The 19,341-nt window shown below is 35.4% G+C and overlaps 1 protein-coding gene across 20 annotated transcripts in view; it reads left to right on the top strand.

Moving 5' to 3' along the window:
- The window catches only part of NCOR1 (nuclear receptor corepressor 1), a 171,474-nt gene that overhangs the window by 53,610 nt on the left and 98,523 nt on the right, over window positions 1-19,341 (top strand). For 10 of the 20 annotated variants that reach the window (XM_036223863.1, XM_036223862.1, XM_036223872.1 and 7 more), the window contains 4 exons: window positions 12,614-12,727; window positions 17,644-17,700; window positions 18,173-18,225; window positions 18,559-18,585. In XM_036223863.1, coding sequence (XP_036079756.1) covers window positions 12,614-12,727; window positions 17,644-17,700; window positions 18,173-18,225; window positions 18,559-18,585 — 251 coding nt within the window. The remainder of the gene's footprint in view (window positions 1-12,613; window positions 12,728-17,643; window positions 17,701-18,172; window positions 18,226-18,558; window positions 18,586-19,341) is intronic. The other 10 variants (XM_036223873.1, XM_036223868.1, XM_036223867.1 and 7 more) reach the window with 1 other exon arrangement.

The raw sequence follows: 19,341 nt of genomic DNA, 5'->3' as shown, positions 1-19,341 counted from the left end.
TAAGTCTGAATTCCTCTTGTTTGTGACTCTTTGTGTTTCTTGAACTTGTATATCTAATTTCTTTGTCAGTTTAAGGAAATTTTCTGTCATTATTTCTTCAAACAGATTCTCAACCCCTTGGTCTCTCTCATCCTCTTCAGGTACTCCTGTCATCCAGATTTTGTTATGCTTCATGTTGTCCCAGAGGTCTCTTAAACTATCCTAATTTTTTCAAATTCTCTTTTTTGTTGTTCTGATTGGGTACAGTCTGCTACCTTGTCTTCCAGTTCGCTGATTCGACCTTCTGCTTCGTCCAGTTTACTCTTGAATCCTTCTAGTGTATTCTGCATTTCAATTATTGAATTTATCATTTCTGTCTGGTGTTTTTATGGTTTCTGTGTCCTTTTTTATGCTATTGAGGTTCTCAGTGTGTGCTCATTTATTCTCCCCATAAATTTGTTGAGCATCCTTATAACCATTATTTTGAACTCACTCTCTGGTAGGTCGATTGCCTCCATTTCATTTAGCTTATTTTCTGGAGTTTTCTCTTGCTTCATTTGTGGCTTGTTCCTTTATTTTTTTCATTTTATTAGCCTTTCTGTGTTCGTGTCTAGGTTTCAGGAATATTTGTGCTGTCTCTCAGCCTTGGCCAGATGTCCTAATGTGGAAGGTGTCCTATGTGGCCCAGTGGCCCAATCTCCCAGATCCCGTATGTTGGGGGCTGTAGACATGATCTTTGTGGGCGTTATATGTGATCTTCTGTTGTTACTAAGCCTTTATTGTTGCTTGTACATCAGTGGATAGGATTAACTCTCAGGCTAATTGTGGGAATTGGCTGCACCCACAGGGTAAGAGTTCCTGTGTGTTGACTGACCCCACTGAGTTGGATTTGCCCTAGCAGTCTTGTGTATTTGTTGTGACCACCCTTTGCGTATATCAGTAATGCGACGAGTGAGGAGTTGCTCCATTGTGTTCTGGTTCCAGCCTCCAGATGCATTGGTTTTGTGGTCTTTTGGGAGGGGCTCCCCAATAGGCCAAGGTTAGCCTTTGCTTTTGATTACTCAGAGCTACCTGGTGGGAACTACAAAGTGATCTGTAGATTGTTGTTGCCAATGCTGGATCTATAGATAATTTCAAGAGACAACGCTGTAGACAGTGGTCAGTTATCCCTCGTCCTTGACCTGTGGCAGTTCAGCAGAAGGACTAGTGCTCCTCAAGGCCCAGCACTGCCTGTTAGTTGCCTGTAAGTCTCTGAAACTGGATGAGCCTCTGGGTGATATGCATGTTAGGTGGCACAGCGTACCTGGTATTCTCCTGGGCCTACTGAGTAAATTTTCCCCTGCCACTGCAGTGTCAATTTACGTGCTAGTGCTGTCTCTGTGGCTTCCTGTACGAGTTTCCATTTGTAGCAAGGTCAGCTGTTGCCCACCGTGGGCCTGAATGCGCTACCCCAGGGCAGGGGCAGCTGCCTAGCAATGTGCAGTGGTCACTTTGTGTATTGAATGGGGCAGGAGCTCAGGGAGTCAAGGGCTATCTGGCCAATACAGACCACTGCAATTTCCTCAAGAGATAGTGCTGCTTATACAGGTAGCAGTGGTCTGCCCACAGCTGTTTTCCCTGAAATGCGCTAGCTGTTCTAACCAAGGTCTGTTGCCTGTGAGACTGTACAACCCCAGAGCCAAGCAGGTCACGGGAGGCTGCCTGTCAATGGACTGCAGGCACTTTGTGGCTTGGGTGAAGCAGGATCTCAGAGATACAAGGTCTGTCCGGCCAAAACAACCTCAGTTTTGCAGCAACTTCCGTGCCTGGGTGTTCCCACTGCAGTCACAAATCACAGTGAGACCAGCTGCCATCTGGGGTGGTTTTACTCCTCAGACACAATATTGCAATTCTTGTAGGCAGCAGAGGTTGTCTGCCACTGATTTCTGTGTAGTGCCCGACCTCTGGGAGCTAGTTTGTTGCCTGTATGGCCTAGGAGATCAGGGGAGGGGTGGGGCAGGTCTATAACAGTTCAATGTCAGTGGGCCTCCTCCAGCAGTTTGTGGGTAGTTTGGGGCTGGGTCTCAAAGAGACAATAGCAGATCGATGCAGCCTCAGCATTGCTGAAACTTTGGTAACTGTTCACGAGTTCCCATGGAAGTCCCGGATCACAGCAAGACCAGGTGCTGTCAGAGACTAGCCCACGGGTCCCAGAGATCCGCCTAATTATGTGTTGGCATTAGTGATCTGCCTGATCCTATGTCGGAAATGGGGCTCACAGCACTGGCCACCAGCTGGAAATGGAAATGAGGCTCACTGCCAGCTGTGAATATTTGGTCCTGAATTGGAGGTGGGCTTGGCAGCTATCCAGCAACAAAATCCTTAGGCCATCTGCAGGTTGGGTGTGGTGGGCTGATCCCCTCAGGCCAGTGCTTCCTAATGATTCTATGGGAGGGGTCTGCACAGTCAAGCTGGCTGGTCTGTAGATTGCCTAGTAGGTGGGCCAGACGAAGGCACAAGGGTGGCTGCCCTTCCAGCCCTTTTGCTAGCGCCATGTAATGCAGACTTTCTCAGTATGAATCCCATGTGAGTCTCTGACCTACTGCTTGTGTCTGGGTGAGTGCCCACAGGTCAGAAAGCCTTTGTGCAGGTCCTTCAAAGGGGCGTCTATGGTTTCAATCTCTTTCCATCTCCCCCAAATGACCAGAATCCCCTCTGGTTTTCATACTCAGAATTCTTGGAATTGCCTCTTCTCTGGCCTGGGACCCTGGGCTGGGGAGCCCCCAAATGAGACCAGGACCACTTACCCTTCACGAGAACCTCTGCAGCCTTGTTCTCCCCCCCAGTGTTCCTCCACTACCCACGGGTGTGGGTCCAGCCCAATATATGACTTTGCCTCTCCTCCCAGCTTAGATATGGTTCCTTTATATTATCAAATGTAGGTCTTATGATCAGCTGGACTTCAGATGATTCTCCACATTGATCATTTTATAATTTGTTTGTAAGTTAATTGCAGACCTGGGAGGAGATGAACTCTGCTTTTATCTAATACTCCATCTTCTCTATTTCATTTAATTTTGCTCTAATTTTTATTATTTTGTTCCTTCTGTTGACTTAGGACTTTGTTCCTTTTTTTTCTAGTTCTTTGAAATGTTAGGGTATGTATTTGAAAATATTCTTCTTAGAAGGTAGGCCTGTAATGCTATAAACTTTGCTATTATTACTGCTTTTGCAGTACCCCCAAAATTTTGATATGTTATATTGTCATTCTCATTTGTCTCTGTTTATTTTGATCTCTTATTTTATTTCTTTTGTGATCCAGTTGTTATTTGGTAGCATGTTGTTTAATCTCCACATATTTGTGGCTTTTCCAGCATTCTTTTGCAGTCGATTTTCAGTTTCAAAGCATTGTGGTTGGAGAATATCCGTACTGTGATTTCAGTCTTAATTTGTAGAGGCTGGTATTGTCTATCCTAACATATGGTCTATCCTTGAGTTTGTTTCATGTGCACTAGAGAATGTATCTTGTGTTATGTATGAAAAGGTTTGTAAATATCGATTATGTCTATTTGATCTAATGTGTCATTTAGGGTTGATAGTTTCTTCTTGATTTTTCTCCTTCGGTGATCTGTTCATTGCTATAATTGTAGTATATTATAGTGGTAGGTCCCCTGCTATAATTGCATTTTTTGTCAGATTCTCCCTTTAGTTCTTTCAGTATTTGCTTTATATCTTCTGGTGCTTCCAGGTTGGGTGCATATACGTATTAATAAATATTATGTGTTTTTGATGTATTATTCCCTTTATCATTATAAAATGTCCACTTTTAAATCTTGAAATCTATTTTGTCTGATATAAGTTTGATTACACTTGCTTTTTTCTGGATACCATTTGCGTGTATCCAGGAAAAAAATCATTTTTCACCTCTTCACTTTGAGTCTTTGCCTTTGAAGCTAAGATGTGTCTCTTGAAGGCAGCACACAGTTTAGTTTTGTTTTTTAAATTGTAATACTGCTCTGTACCTTTTAATTGGTGAGCTAAGTCTGTTTACATTTAGGATGATTATTGACATATGAGGATTTCCTATAACCATTTTATCTTTTGTCTTCTAGTAGCTTGGTATCTCCATTGTTCTCTTTTTTTTTTCTCTCCTGTTTCTATCTGTTATTTTGGTGGTATTCTGTATTTTTTCTTTTGTTTTTTCTTTTTTTGTTGTTATGTGCCTAAATTCTAGATTTTTGTTTTTATCATTAGGTTTATGCAAAAAATTGTTTATGTGTACAATAGTCTGTTTTCTACTGTTCACCTGTGCAAGTTTAATCCTTTTCCCTCTCTCTCTTTATGGTTTTGTTGTCACAAGTTATCCCTTTTTATCCTGTGCATTCATTCCCACATTGCAACAGCTGTTGTCTTTTTTTAATGCTTTTATTTCCTTTACTCTTTAAATATTTAATACTCTATTCTGAACAAGAGTTGCAGTTATTCCTGCTTCTGTCTGTCATCATACTCATAGTTTGGTATTCTGTCATCTTTTTGTTTTATGTAGAAGAGCACCTATCAAAATTTCTTGTAATGTAGGTCTTGTGTGGTAAATTCCCTCAGCTTCTGTATATATAGAAAAGCATTTATTTCTCTTTCACATCCAAAAGATAACTTCGCTGGATATGTTATTCTTGGCTGGTGATTTTTCTTAATAAAATGAATATTTGATTTCACTCTATCCTAGCTGGTAGAATTTCTGCAGAAAAATCTGATGTTAATTTAATGAAGTTTCCTTTATAGGTTACAGTCTTCTTTTACCTGGCTGCCTTGAGAATTTTTGGCAGCTTTAATATAATATACCTTAGAGAAGGCCTTTTTGTATTGATACAATTAGGTGTTCTGTTAGCTTCCTGGAATTGAGGATCCAATTCTTGCCATAGGTTTGGGAAGTTTTCATTGATTATTTGTTTGAATAGACTCTCTATTTCCTTCTCCCTCTCTTCTTCTAAGAGACTCATTATTATATTGTTCTTTGTAGTGGAGTCACATAGTTCTTGTAGAGTTCTTTCTTTTTTCTCGATTCTTCCCCTTCTTCCACCTAAGTCATTTCTAGATTTCTGTCTTCAATGTCACTGATATTTTCCTCAATCCAATCTGCTTCGTTTCTTAAGCTCACTAGTTTATTCTTTATCTCATATATTGAGTTCTTAAGCTCCAGTATTTGGTTGTTTTTTATAATTTCAGTCTCTGGTGAAGTACTCCATTTGTTCATTGATTTTATTTCTGAACTCATTGAATTGCTTTTCTGATTTTTCTGGTACCTCATTAAGTTTTTTCAAAACTGCAGTCTTGAATTCCCTGTCATTTAAATCTCAGTCTTCCATGTCTTTAAGTTAATTTTCTGGAGATTTTTTTTTCATTTTCTTTCTGAATTTCCTTGTTCTTTGTTATTCATTGTACTTAATGGATTATTAATCTGCTTGGGCATTTGTGGGAATTAATTTTTTTCCCCTAAGTATTTGACTCTTCACTGTTTAGTAGGTTAAGTAGAGGTCTTTTGTTTTCTAGCAGGTGGTCAGAAGCACAAATTTTTATTTTCTCTTTACCTATGCTGCTGGGGCTGCTATGATATCTGTTAGGGGATGTCGCCTCTGCCATGGAAACCACCCCATATTCCTCCAGGAAATGGGCATGCCCTTTACTACCTGATGGCTTTAGTCTCGGAGTACCACTCCTGTGATGGGAAGTGGCAGGCTATGGGCCTCTTGTCCTATGTGTTCTAGCACTGCTTTCTTATAGCCAGAAGCCAGCGGGCAGAACCACTCTGTCAGAATTGACCCAGCTATTTCTACTAGGCTCCGCTAAGATGGATGGGAGAGTGGTAGACAGTAGGAAGCGGGTATGCATTGTCTGTGACTCTTTTTTTAGTTGGTTTAGCCCCAGTGAGTATAGAACACTTCAGTTGGAAAATCTTTTTCTACCTTTTTACTCTCTGTCCAAAGTGAGGATTTTACTGTCTGGTACACCACAGGAGAATAAGGTGGAGGGCAGGTTCTTGAATCTGTGAATATCTTGGTAGAGTGATGATGGTTTGTGGAATGCCCAATCTTTGCATCACTTCTCTTCCCTTTATCTGGGCTCAGCTTTTATCAGTGCTGGCCACCCAGCTCTGATTGCTGTATCTGCTCCTCTGGTTTGCCCAGTGGGGTTTGTACCCCAACCCTTCACAGTTGTTGCATTTGCTGGGGCCACTGGTGAGCACCATTTTGCATTTGTAGCTTTTGTCCCTATCCTTATCCCCTCCCTTCTCACCAGGTGGCCTTGATTCCCTCACCTTCAGATACCTTAATGCCAGGAACTTTTCAGATATGTTAAGTAGGGAATGCATTATCTAATTACAGCTGACCAACTTGTTACTTCAATGGAAGAGACCTGGAGATATTCTCCCAGTGCCATGCTGCTGATGTACATTATTCTTAATCTACCAGAAATTGATTTGTTTGCCTCAGGTTAAGGGTCAACATTCATTTTTTTTTCCTGTATGGATGATTAATTGAAAAGTTCATCTTTTCCTACTGTTCTACAGTTTTAGTTCTAATATAATTTAAGTTTCTGGGCTTTGTATTTTTATTTATTGGCCTTTGTGGTGTTGATATACAAATACAACAGATAATCTCCTAATTACTACAGCTTTATAATAATTCTTTTTTCTCCTCAATAAGTCAAGCCCTACTTCCAACAAGCCTGTTTTAAATATTTTTACTACCTCATATATATAACTTTTAAGATTACATTTTTCAGTTTCCTAAAACATCTTTCTGGAATTTTCAGCGGAATCATATAGAATCTCAATAGATCAGTTTAGGGAGAATGATTTTTTTTTTTTTTTTTTTTTATAATATTGAGTCTGCCAATCTATAAATACATCTATCTATCCATTTGTTTCGGAAGTCTTTTATGTTTTATTGCTTTTTCATAATTATTTTATATGCCTTATGTTGGAATTAATTACAAAATTACATTTTTCTAACATGTGCATTTGATTTTAAAAAATAAAGAGCAGCCACCTCCCTAAATTATCCTTTTAATGCTAATTACTTATTCATAGATTCTTTGGGGCTTTTATCTAGGTAATGATGATATCAGCAGTTAAAAAAAGAATAATTTTCTTTTCCAGTTCTTAAACCTTTTTCTTACTTTTCTATTGCCTGTATCTCTGGTTAAGATCACAATACAATATTCTCATTTTCTGTTTTTGAAGAAATGCCTTTTACCTTTTCTGCTAATTATAATGTCAGTTTTTTGTACATATCCTTCATCACAGTGGGAAATTCCTTTCTATTCTTCATCAGTTTTAATTAGGAAGGGATGTTGAATTTTATCAAATGCTTTTCTCCATAAGGTTGCTGATCACATAATTTTTCTTCTTTGATATATTGTAATGAACTACATTAAATTTGTTTTCTATTGTTAAATCACTTATAAATTTCTAGATTTAACCAAACTTAGTCATGATGTATTAGCTATCTATTTTTTATAAATTGCTGGCTTTCCTTTAACAATATTTATTTCGGTATTTTTGTTTCTTATTTGTTAGATCAGTCTTTAGTTTTATTTTTTTATACTTTTTTTGTCTGTTTTGGTAACAGATCATACTAATGTCATAACATTTCTAAACTCAAGTAATTTGAGTAAGATTATATTTATTTGTTCTTTTAGTGTTTGATAGAACTTGGCAAAATCAGCTTGGCCTACTGGGTATTTTTTTTGTGTTGGTGTGAAAAGTTTTTAGTGATTCAACTTTAAAAAAAAAATCATTCTATTTCTTCTAGAGATAATTTTTCCCATTTAATCTTTTTTGAGATTATTATATTTTGGAATATCATTATATCTTTATATGTTTGGGCTTCATATTAAAGTTTTATTTTCGTCTTTATGTCATCTTCTGAACAAATCAAATTTTTAGCTTTAATATTCTTTTTTTTTCTCTGTACTCTACTTTAACTTCATTCAACAAGTTTTATTTTGTAGTACTTTATATTATCCTTTATAGTTTCTTTCTTTTACCCCCGTATTAATTAGAAGTGTTTTTAAATATCTTGATATAATTTTTTCTTGACTATTTTTAGTTATTTGATTTCTAACTTAATATTTTCTTTTAATTCTAAACCTCCCCTCCCCCCACTCCTCACTTCTACCCCTGACTTAGGGATGCTGCTGCTGTTTCCCCTTAAGAAGTAGATCTCTGAAAGTGAGGTGTCTCTTCCCACGTGCTCACAGCGCACCCCTGGGGCCTGGTGCAGCTGGGGTATGGACTGTGGCTCCACTGGGGTGTGAACCCAGGACCTTTTATGTGTAAAGCAGACGTGCTAACCACTATTCTATGGAACCACCTGATTTCTAACTTTATTTTGAAGAGAGTGTTGTCTCTAATAAATAGTCGTGAAATTTTTTGTTTTTGAATTTAAGTCTAGTATGATGGTCAGTGTTCCTAAAAATACTCTGATCATACTTGAGAAGAATGTATGTTCATTAAAAGGTTGTCTATAGCTTGTCTCATTATTTTTTTTTCAACTTAACAGTTACCATTATGATTTTGGGTTTGTTCTTTTTTCCCAGTAGTTCTCACCTTTTTTTTTTAATTGAGGTATAATCGACATAAAACATTACATTAGTTTCAGGTATAAAACAATCATTCAGTATTTGTTTATATTGTGAAATGATCACCACGATAAGTATAGTTAACATCTGTCAACATATATATAATTACAGGTTTTTTTTCTTCGTGTTGATAACTTTGAAGATTTACTCCCTTGGCAGCTTTCAAATATGCAGTACAGTATTATTTACTGTAATCTGCATGCTACACATCACATTCCCATAACTTTTGACTCTCTTCACCCGTGTGGCCCACCTGTCCACCTTTGACAGCCACCAGTCTGGCCTCTATATCTAAGCTCTTTTTAAAAAAATTTTTTTTGGTGCACGTTAGATTTCATATAAAAGATCACATGGTATTTGTCTTTGTCTCACTTATTTCACATATTTTGAATTCTTTGATGAATCGCAGTGCAGTTTTCCATAATGGTTGCAGGATTTACATCCCCTCCAGCTGTGCACAAGTGTTCCCTTTTCACCAAAATTTATTTCCTGTGTTTTTAATAATAGCCATCCTTATGGGCATGCAGTAGTATCTCATTGTGGTTTTGATTTGCATTTCCCTGATGTTTAGTGTTGCTGAGTACCTTTCTTGTAACTGTTGGCTATCCATATGTCTTTGGAAAAATGTCTATTCAGATTTTCTACCTATTTTTTTAATTGGATTTTTTTTTCTTTTTTGCTATTAAGTTGCATTAGTTCATATTTTTTGGATAGTAACGCCTTATCAAAGTATGTAATCTGCAAATATTTTCTTCCAATTCTTGATTTTTATCCTGTGTATTTTGAGGCTCTTGTTTTAGATGTATGCAAGTTTATAATTGTTATTTTCCTGGTCAGTGAAACTTTTTACTATAAGGTAATGACATTCTATCTAAGGTAATCCTTTCTACCATTGCAGATCAGCCTTCTTTTGGTTGATACTGGTTAATTTTTTTACATCCCTTAACTTTCTGTGCCCTTATATTTAAGATGTATCTTATATAGGCATATAGCAGGATTTTTTTTCTTTTTTATCCATTCTGACAACCTGTCTTTCCACAGGATGATTTAGTTAAACTGATTATGATGATTGGTAACATCTCAATTATTTTTAAGTATTTTATTTTATGCTTACTACTTGTCCTGTCTTATTTTATGCTGATGTTGATACTTTTGTTTGTTTTTTCTTAGTCCTTCTTTTGGATTGATTTTTTTGGTATTATTCCATTTTCTCCTGCCCTACTACTCTAGATTTTTTTACACATTTCTTTGATTATAGTGGTTTCCCCAGAAAATTTTAACAGCCTTTTTAACTTGAAGCTTAAAATTTATTAGTGTCTTAACCATCTTCTTAAGTAGTATGAAGGCATAAAACTTCTTGATTACTTTCTCTTTCTGCCCAGTGTTTATGCTGTTGTTGTCATATTTTATTTCTTTTTTGTTTTTTTAAACCACCGTAGACATTACTTTATAGAGTCATGTTCACTTAGGTTTACCCACGTATCTACCATCTTAATTTGCTTATCACTCCTTGCAATGCAGATCTTCCATTTGGGGGCACATGCTTCTGTTTGAAGAGCATCTTTCAGTGAGGATCTGTTAGTAAATTCAGTATTTGTTTGGTTTTTATGACTTAAATGTCATCTTTTATTTATGCCTGTTTATTGAAAGATTTTTTTTTTTCACTTGGTATGTGGTTATTTTCTCAGCTTCTGGCTTCCATTTTTAAAACATCAGCCCTTACTGTAATTTTTATTCTTTTGTGGATAGTCTGAATTTTTTTCGCTAGCTGCTTTCAATATCTTTTTCTTCAGGTGTTGTTGTTTTTACAATGAGATATTTAGGAGTGGGGTGTTTTTTTCTTTCTTTTTTTAATCTATCCTGTTTAAAATTCATTGGGTTTCCTGAATGTGTTAGGGTTTTTCATCAGTTCTGGAAAATTCTAAGCCATTATCTTTTTTTTAACCAAACCCTTTCTTAAAGTTTCTTTGTTATCTCCTTCTGAAATTCCTGTTTAATATAATATCACTCATCTTCCATGTGTCTTAATTACTTTTTCTCATTTTTTATTTCTTCGGGCTTCATTGTGGGCAGCTTTTAAATGTCTTTCAGTTATATAGTCAATCTATCAAATATATCTTCAGTTTCAGTAATTATGTTTTATTGCTGGAATTTTAATTTGGCTCATTTTAAAATCTGCTTGGTCATTAAAATAACTTGCTTTTTTTAAAAAAAATATGTTAAACCCTCTTTTATTTATTGACTCATGTTAAATTTATAATAATACGCTTCACTTTTTTTCTAAGTCTTAGTCGATCTGATTTGACTGCGTTGGTCTTGTCTTTTCTATTTCTTCACTTATAATATGTTAATACTACTAATAACACCAACTAAATCTTGTGAGTGTTGTATGAGTTAAGATAATGAATGTATTGAATATTATGTGACACAGTAAATAATAACATATAACCAATTATAATAATTAAAAATTATGAAATATATGACCATTATGTGATGTTCAATAGCTCTCAATAAAAGACAACTTGAGTAAATCAAAACATATATTACAGGTGGGTAGAAACAGTGTTAATGATATTGTACACTCAGTTAATTCATATGTTTACACTTTCAGTAAAAATTCCAGCTAAATTTATTTTTAAATTTTTGCAAAATTATTATAAAGATAATATAAAAGAACAAATAGAGTAGGAAAGTCTGTGTTTTTTGTTTTTGTTTGTTTGTTTTTAGACTTTTCTGTCCCAATAATTTTGTCCCATGGCTACTTAGGCGCTGAGAACAAAATGTAATTTCTTGAAACTTGTTTATTCCTTTTGTACTTAACAGGGATTCTAAAAGAAGGCTCTTAGGGCAAAGGAGAGAAAGGGCCTGCTTGTAGAACTTACTTCCATAAAAATGATCTCAACTCCAAATATCTATTTTTTGCTTATATAGGTAGCAGACTGCAAGAATATTTTCAATTCCAAAGTGGAAATGGTCATTGACTCTTCTCTCTTGGAGGATTTTTGTCCTTTCATTTGGCTGTGGTCTGAATTATAGTAATGATAGCCTTGACTGTTAGTACTACAGACAGTTTTTTCTTCTAGTCTTTGAGTAGACCTAACATCTTTACCTAATGTCTTTTTTATTATCTTAGGAAGTGAACTTACACTAAATTCATGTGACTATTTGTTGAGCATTTGCTAGATATCAGTGGTTTAGGTGGTAGGGAAAAAAAAGCAATGAACCAAGCAGACAAAGTTCTTGCTTACTTAAGTTATAATTGTAGGAAATGTTTACTAAATATTTGTAGTTGTGATGTGCTTTTTTTGTTCAGTCCTCTCAAAAAGCTATATGATAGGTAGGATTAATATCCATCCTTTATATGTGAGTGGTTTATATCCTTACTAAAGATTGAGGTAAGGACTTAGAAAGGGTCTTAGGTAGGATCACACCACTTGTGAAGGATGACCCTAAGGCTCAAACTCAGGCAGAGTAGTATAGATAGCTTTCTGTTTTGTAATTACACATCCCAGTATGCCATATTCTTATGATTTTGCCAGTGCCTCTTGACTACAAAATATAGTCCAGTGAGGGGTGGGGGCATGGTGTTATGCTGAATTAAGGACTAATCCTTAAAGGTGGTTCTCCCATACTCTCTGCACCAGAAATTAGTACATGCTGAGTGCATAATGTATAAATGTTTTTCCAGCGCCACAAAAGGTCATTCTGATAGAAGTATATGGGGGAGTACCTTCGTATATTTAGTTTTTCTTATTATTTTGGTTTATCAGAATTAAAATATAAGAGAATTTATTTATCTAATGAGGTAATGATTTATATTGTTTAGTTATTACTCAAAATAAATCTGATTTGATTCGTTAAAGCCCTGGGTCTGTTAGACCCTAGAAGAGTAAATGATTGCTCTATAGGATTGGCAAAGCATTGCTTAGTGGCATGTGTTATGTCTAGTGATTAATTACTGGTGGGGGTGATATGCAGCAGATGCCTGACTCTTCCTTTTTGGTTCTTTTAGCAACAACTTGAAGAAGAAGCAGCTAAACCTCCTGAGCCTGAGAAGCCTGTGTCTCCTCCTCCTGTGGAGCAGAAACACCGCAGTATTGTCCAAATTATTTATGATGAGAATCGGGTAAGCTCATGCCATACCATTTCTGATGGCACAGGCCTTTAAAATCACTTACCTGTGTCATTTTTAGTTTTCATTGTGTTCTCTTGTGATGTTAGTTGTATTAAAACCTGGCTTCTGTTATAATAATATTCTTAAACTTTGAGGCTTGGTGGTATTTTCCTTATAGATTGAAGAAAAATTGACAGTTGTGTCTTAAATTATTATATATTGTACAAATATTATTTAATGAGAGTATAACTTTATCAGCTGAATCTCCTATTTAAATACTGGCCAGCAAGTTTGTAGCAAATAATATAAAACAGCTATTCTATAGTTTATTACTTTATAAGAGACATTTAATGCCACTATTACCATTCTAGTAGAGATGGGTCATTGGATGTGGAAATGACTTGCATTATCTGCTTCAGATTTGATAGCTGGGCTATGGTTTGAATCTTAGTTATAAAGTATAAGGCCACTGACCTTAAGGTAGACTTTGCTTTTTTAGGTTTATTAAAATAACTTCTTTTTTTTTTTTATACTCACAATTAGAAGCGTCCATGGATTTAGGAAAGCCAGGCCTCAGTTCTGTTAATAATTTTGCGATGTCAAAGGTAGTTTTTGAAGCCAGCTTGGAACTAACAGTTAAAAGGAAACTGATTTCACCTTAATGTAAAGAAAACTTTCCAATGGAGCTGCTTAACACTGAGCTTCCAGAAGTCCCCAGTCCAAAAAAGAATAATATGCTTTAAGTGTTATGGGAAAGAATAGGCTTATTAGCTAAAGAAGGTCATAAGGTAGAAGTTGGGATTCCTTTGATTTATTTGCTTTGTAGTGATTGGAATTTTAAGAGTCTGTACATCTTACACAGGCAGCCTATAACTTTGTAGTAGCCCAGATCCTAAAGGAAATTGGTCTTAAGAAAAGCAACTGTGAATTCATAAATAAACATTTATAGAAATGATCTTGTACTCACATATACATGTATGTGTATATATAGATCATTGAAAGTCATTAGATACATAACAGTTAAGATAGGTGTTACGCAGGTAACATGGGAATTAATGTTATTTTCTTGGCTGAGTTAAAAATTAGTCCGTTTATTAAATGGACAGAGCCATGTACAGGAAGATTGATCCTGTGAGGGTGAAGGGGGCAGTAAGAAAAATGAGTGATGAGGATTGCCTCATGATACGCCTAGAGGGGCAGTGCTCTTTGGTCATGCAGGGATGTGACCTGGGGTGAACAAGTGCTCCCTTACTTAAGAAGCCAGAAATGTGGAGTTCTATGTGAAATTTCCTGCTTTTAAAAAAATACTCTGTAGAACAAGTAAAATAACCTTTGTGGGCTAATGCGCTTCATGGCCATTTTGTGACCATAAGGATAAAGTAAATAGGGATTAGAACCGATAACAATGGGAAAGAATTCTGTAAAATAAAATGTTGAATTCTTTCTTAGTGTGAATTGATTTTCAAATAAATCGAATTCAATGATATTTGTTAATTGATTGAATTTCTTAATTAGCTTTGTCTTACAGGCCTTATAAAGAATTCCAGCATTAGTGAATTCTGTGGTTGCCTGACTAGGATGTGAGGACTGAAAGCTGTCGAATAGGATCTGATAGAGAACTTAATTTGTATTTAATTTTTGTATATATATGTTTTCATTAATTAGTATGGTAAATGTTTCTTGATGCCCATCAACAAAACTGAAACTTCCTTTCAGATCTCTTTTTTCCATTTTAACATTTACATACTTAGTTTGTCATGTGGTCTGTGAAAAATATAAGAACATCCAAATTTGAAATCTGTCTTAGTATTAGAATTACAGTGAGGATTATTTTCACCTCACAGTACTGTAGGCATTATCTTTTAAAAAATAAATTACTTTTGTATGCCCTGCTACTAGCTATCTGCAGTGGTTGTACTTGTGCAGTTATAGAATTGTAATAGAGGTTCCTGGATCGGAAGTTATGAGAGCACAGCTGAGTCTGGAGCACAGGTTTTCTTAGGACTAACTTTTCAGTATCATTTCTGCCTCACCATGCTGCCTTTTGTAAGGCCTTCACTCTTTCTTGAGCTTTTTATAATGAATGAATGACCTTATCTGTTTCCACACCATAGGCAAGGAGAGATGATGACAAACATGTACCCCTGTTCCTTGTTTGGCAGCAGTCTGCACTGGTTGGGAATTAAGCCAAATGTGGCTTAAGAGAGAGGAGTCATTTTCTTGTGTGAGGCATCTTTCTTTTACTTAGGAAGTTAGTGGAAGGAAGAAAACTTCCCAAAAGTGACTGTTAAAGTTGGCTTCCTGAGAGAAAAATTGCCTTGCATCGTATTTAAACTTCAGACTAACACTCATTAGTCTCTAAACAGACTCTTCTCTTGGACTATTTTTAACAGTTCAATTTGCTGTTTTACTTCCTAGTTTGGGATTCCCAAAATATTTATAAATGTTCTAATTTCAGAATTACAATATGTATAGGGAAGGGGGTACGCATACTGTAGTTTTCAAATTTTAATCAAATGATTTACAAGTTAATGTAATGTCAAAACAAAGAAAAGGATCAACAGTGGAGAGTATACTTAGTGCTAGCAGCCTCTAGTCAACTATGCCAGTGTCCTGGGAATTATCTCTTTCTCTTTGCCACTATAGATTTAGCTAATCAGCAAAGAGCATCATTTCTGCTTCCTAAATATTGGTCTGCTGCATTGCTTCTCCTTTGGTGGTAGTTTAATTTGAGCCCTCATCTCTCACACAGATAGTGAGTTTCCTTCCTTCAGCCTTTTTTCTTTTTAACCCATCCTTCATATTTGGGTCCTTTGACATGACTTTCCAAGTAAAACCATTTGATGATTTTCTACTTTCTATAGAGTAGCCCAAACTTTTTATCAATGCTTACATGCCTTACTTGCCTGGCCCTTGGCCTGATGATGCTCCTTCCTTAGTGATATCCTTCCAGAATGGTTCTTGAATGTTCACTTGAAGTTGTTTAGTACCTTTACCCCATGATGTTGGCCCTGCATTCAGGTGTCCCTATGTCTTGTCTTTGTTGTCTGTCTCTTGCCTGTTGAGTACACTTCTATTTTAAGACCCAGCTCCAATATCATTTTCTCTATGAAACCTTTCAAGACCTCTTCGCCTCCTACTCCAGGAAGGGTAGTCTTACTCATTGTTTTCTTAGCGTCAATATGTTTGAGGAATTAATTATTTCTATCTGTCAACTTAGAATAAAAATCATAATATGGAAATATGAGGGTTTTAAATTAAATTTTTTTCTGCCAAACTATTGGTTAATCTTCTCTTAGCAATTAAGCCAACATGAAGTCAAATATTTAATAAAACTTTGCAAAACTTAAATCTTGGGGTCTGAAAACCTCTTAAATACCAGCCTTTAAAATTAGCCCTGAAAAGGTTAGTCCCTTTATGTAATAGGATACTAGTAAATATTTGCCATAATTTTGCTCCCTTGTCTCTCAGTATTATTTATGTACAATTCCACTTAGCCTGCCTGTTCTTGGTATAGATTCTAATACAGAGTGCCTTGAGAAAGCATATTTAAAAACTGGTGAGTGTTGGGTCTACAGAGCATTAGTTGCAAGTGCTAGGTATTTCCGAATTTATCATCTGTGATATATTTGTTATTTAATATATGCCTTAAGCTAATAAATTAGAATCTTGTTATAATTTTGGCTTCTTAAGATTAATAGTGACCTTAGAGCAGTTGTTCTCAACCAGAGACTTTTTGATTGTCATAACTTGGGAGAGGAGTGGAGTGCTACTGGCATATAGTGGGAAGAGGCCAGGGATGCTGCTAAATATTCTACAATGCGTAAGACAGCCCCCACAACAAAGACATATCTGACCCAAAATTTTAATAGTACCAAGGTTGACAAATGCTGCCTTAAAACTATCTATAGAAATAGAATTTGCTATGCAAGTTAATGTTTCTTGGAGTTTCGAAAGCACTATTTTGTGCTTACAAAGCTGGGTAAATATAGTTCTTTGCACATAATATGTACTAAATAAATTTTCGACTGATTGATTGTGATCAGTAAATGAGATGAAAAGGAGAATATTTATTTATATTTATTTCTTTACATTTGGGAAATACTGATTTATAACCATTCCCATTTGTGTGCCACTTCAGAAGCCCCGGAGAGTTTCCCAGCCACAGATGCAGTGAGGTGGGGGTTTGCCCCAGGCAGTGAGCCATTGTTCCTAATGAAAATGTGTTGGGAGCAAGAGATTTGAGAACCACTGAGACATTTGCTAGTCATATAATTCCAGTTTAAACATCTTTAGTATTGAATTTTGTTATATTTTATTTATCTATTAAAAGAAGTTCGCTGTATAGACAGGACTTTGACCTAGAATATTTTACTTTTGAAAATGGCATGTAAACATATATAATTCAGCATTTATTTACTGCTGAATACTTTTGAGTTATTCAAACTAGTTGTTTCCTTTGTTGTTTGGGCTATTACTAAGGTTTTATTTAGCTAGAAAGTAAGCTTATTATAAGCTGGTCTCCAAAGAGATTGACTTGTTTTACCACAGCAAAGATGGGCAACTTTACAGTGCTTTATGTATTTAAATTTCATTAAAGATATATGAGTTGAAGTATTCATAATATTTGAGGGATTCATTTCTAACTGTAGATCTCTGTTTCCTCTTCCTAGAATCTTAATATGTGTTTGCTTTTAAGAACTTACCAATTCTTTAGGTGGTACTTTAAATACAAGTGTTAAGCTTTGACTGAATTTGGTTAGGAAACTGAAAATAGAGAGTATTTCAGCCTTTCATATGAAAGAAGAATATTTGGAAATATGAATAAGTTAACTGTAGAGTTGTCTTTAGGTAAATATTAAATTGGTAGTGATTTTGCATTTAGGTAATATAATTTTTAATTATACAATATAATAATGTCTTTGTAGAAAAAAGCAGAAGAAGCTCATAAAATATTTGAAGGTCTTGGCCCAAAAGTTGAATTAGTAAGTAAACAATTTCTTTTTTTTGTTTCTAGTGCTTTTTTGTAATAGTCTTTCTTGGGTTAAGATGGAATACAATCTGTTTGTTTTGGAGATGAGAGGAATGTAGCTGAGCAGTAAATTTGTGATAAAGTTTAAAATAATAGTGCATGAGTGAAGTAAGAACAAAATAAAGCTCTTTGAATTATTCCGTTAGGATGATAATGGTGCTTAATCTTCCTTTGCCTTTAAAATTAAAAATAAATATTTATTATAGTATGCATTGGATTTATAAACTTTCTTACAGGAATGGCATAATCAGGAGATGGGATAGAGTTATTCAGGAAACCCAAAAGTCTGGAGGTTTTGGTAGGGCATATGTTGTGTAGACCCATTATTAATTTATCTGGGCTTACGTTAAAATGTAAATTTGTTTTTGTCTCTTCTTAGACTTATGTACAACATTTTATATATAAATGTTTGATTTATTTTATAGCCACTCTATAACCAGCCATCAGATACCAAGGTGTACCATGAAAACATCAAGACGTAAGTATTTATCATTTTTGGAGTTCTTCAGTTAAAGACCATATATTCTATAAAGAGATCATTTTTATGTTATCTGCTGACATATTATTATAATGTAGCGTAGGTGTGTTTTAGATTTGTGTAATTTGCTGTCATTTTACTATATGTTATCTTCCTCTGGCTTCTTGGGGGTTGGGGTAACAGCTTTGAGTTTCCGAGGCCAAAAAATGAAATAAATTATTGCGTAAAACTAGCTGGTTTTATAATCTGCTAGTAAAAAAGGTGGATACTTAACATTGAAATGGCTTACCTTGAGGCTTGAATTTTTTGCCTCCTGTTTTGTCTTTTTTTCAGTGGAGTACCTGCAAGGCGCATGATGAAGTAAGATAATGAAGCTTTTTCATTTAAGACTAGTGATGACACCGTCCCCCACCAAGCCACATCTGCCATTGCAAAGTAGAAGTGCCACGGATCATTTTATCATTATTCAAAATCCTATTCTAGGGAAATCCCTTCCATGACTCTTGCTAATGACGGTATTTGTAGACCCTTCTGCCATTTAATGTCCTGGTGCCTTGGAAGCGCTCAGTCACCTCACCTGGGTGAAGAGACTGCTCCAGAATGTAGTTTGCTTAGCCTTGCTCATCCTAGATACCAGGCTTTTATGGATGCGGATTTTGGAATAAGAAAATAAATGAAAAAGAGAACCTAATTTCTTAATCTGATTGAAGTAAGAGAGGAGGCTAGATAGGTATATATTTTTTAAAACTATCATACTTTAAGAGTTTTAGGTGAATTATTCTTAGTTTATGACAAAAAATGTGATATTTCTACTTTATATGTTCTATTAAGTATAAACAACATAATTATTTACTAGTACAGTTACTAATAAGCACATTGCTATATATATCTTTTTAAAAAATTTCTGAGAGTATATGCAGTAGTTGACTACTTTGCAGAACTGGTGGCAAATATAATTTGCATGGTAGTATGCATGAAAAAAATTGAAATTTGAATAATTTTAACTTTTGTTAAGAAAGTGGTTCATAATAAAAGTTATATACGTAGAACTTTTCTGTTAGATGCTACTGTGGTCTTGACAACCCTTAGGAGTAGGTTAGGCAAATTCATATAAAA

This window comes from Rousettus aegyptiacus, unplaced genomic scaffold (genome assembly GCF_014176215.1).
Source record: "Rousettus aegyptiacus isolate mRouAeg1 unplaced genomic scaffold, mRouAeg1.p scaffold_m13_p_6, whole genome shotgun sequence".
Lineage (NCBI taxonomy): Eukaryota > Metazoa > Chordata > Mammalia > Chiroptera > Pteropodidae > Rousettus > Rousettus aegyptiacus.
Note: the sequence above shows the minus strand (reverse complement) of the source record. Positions and strands in the feature narration are given on the sequence as shown.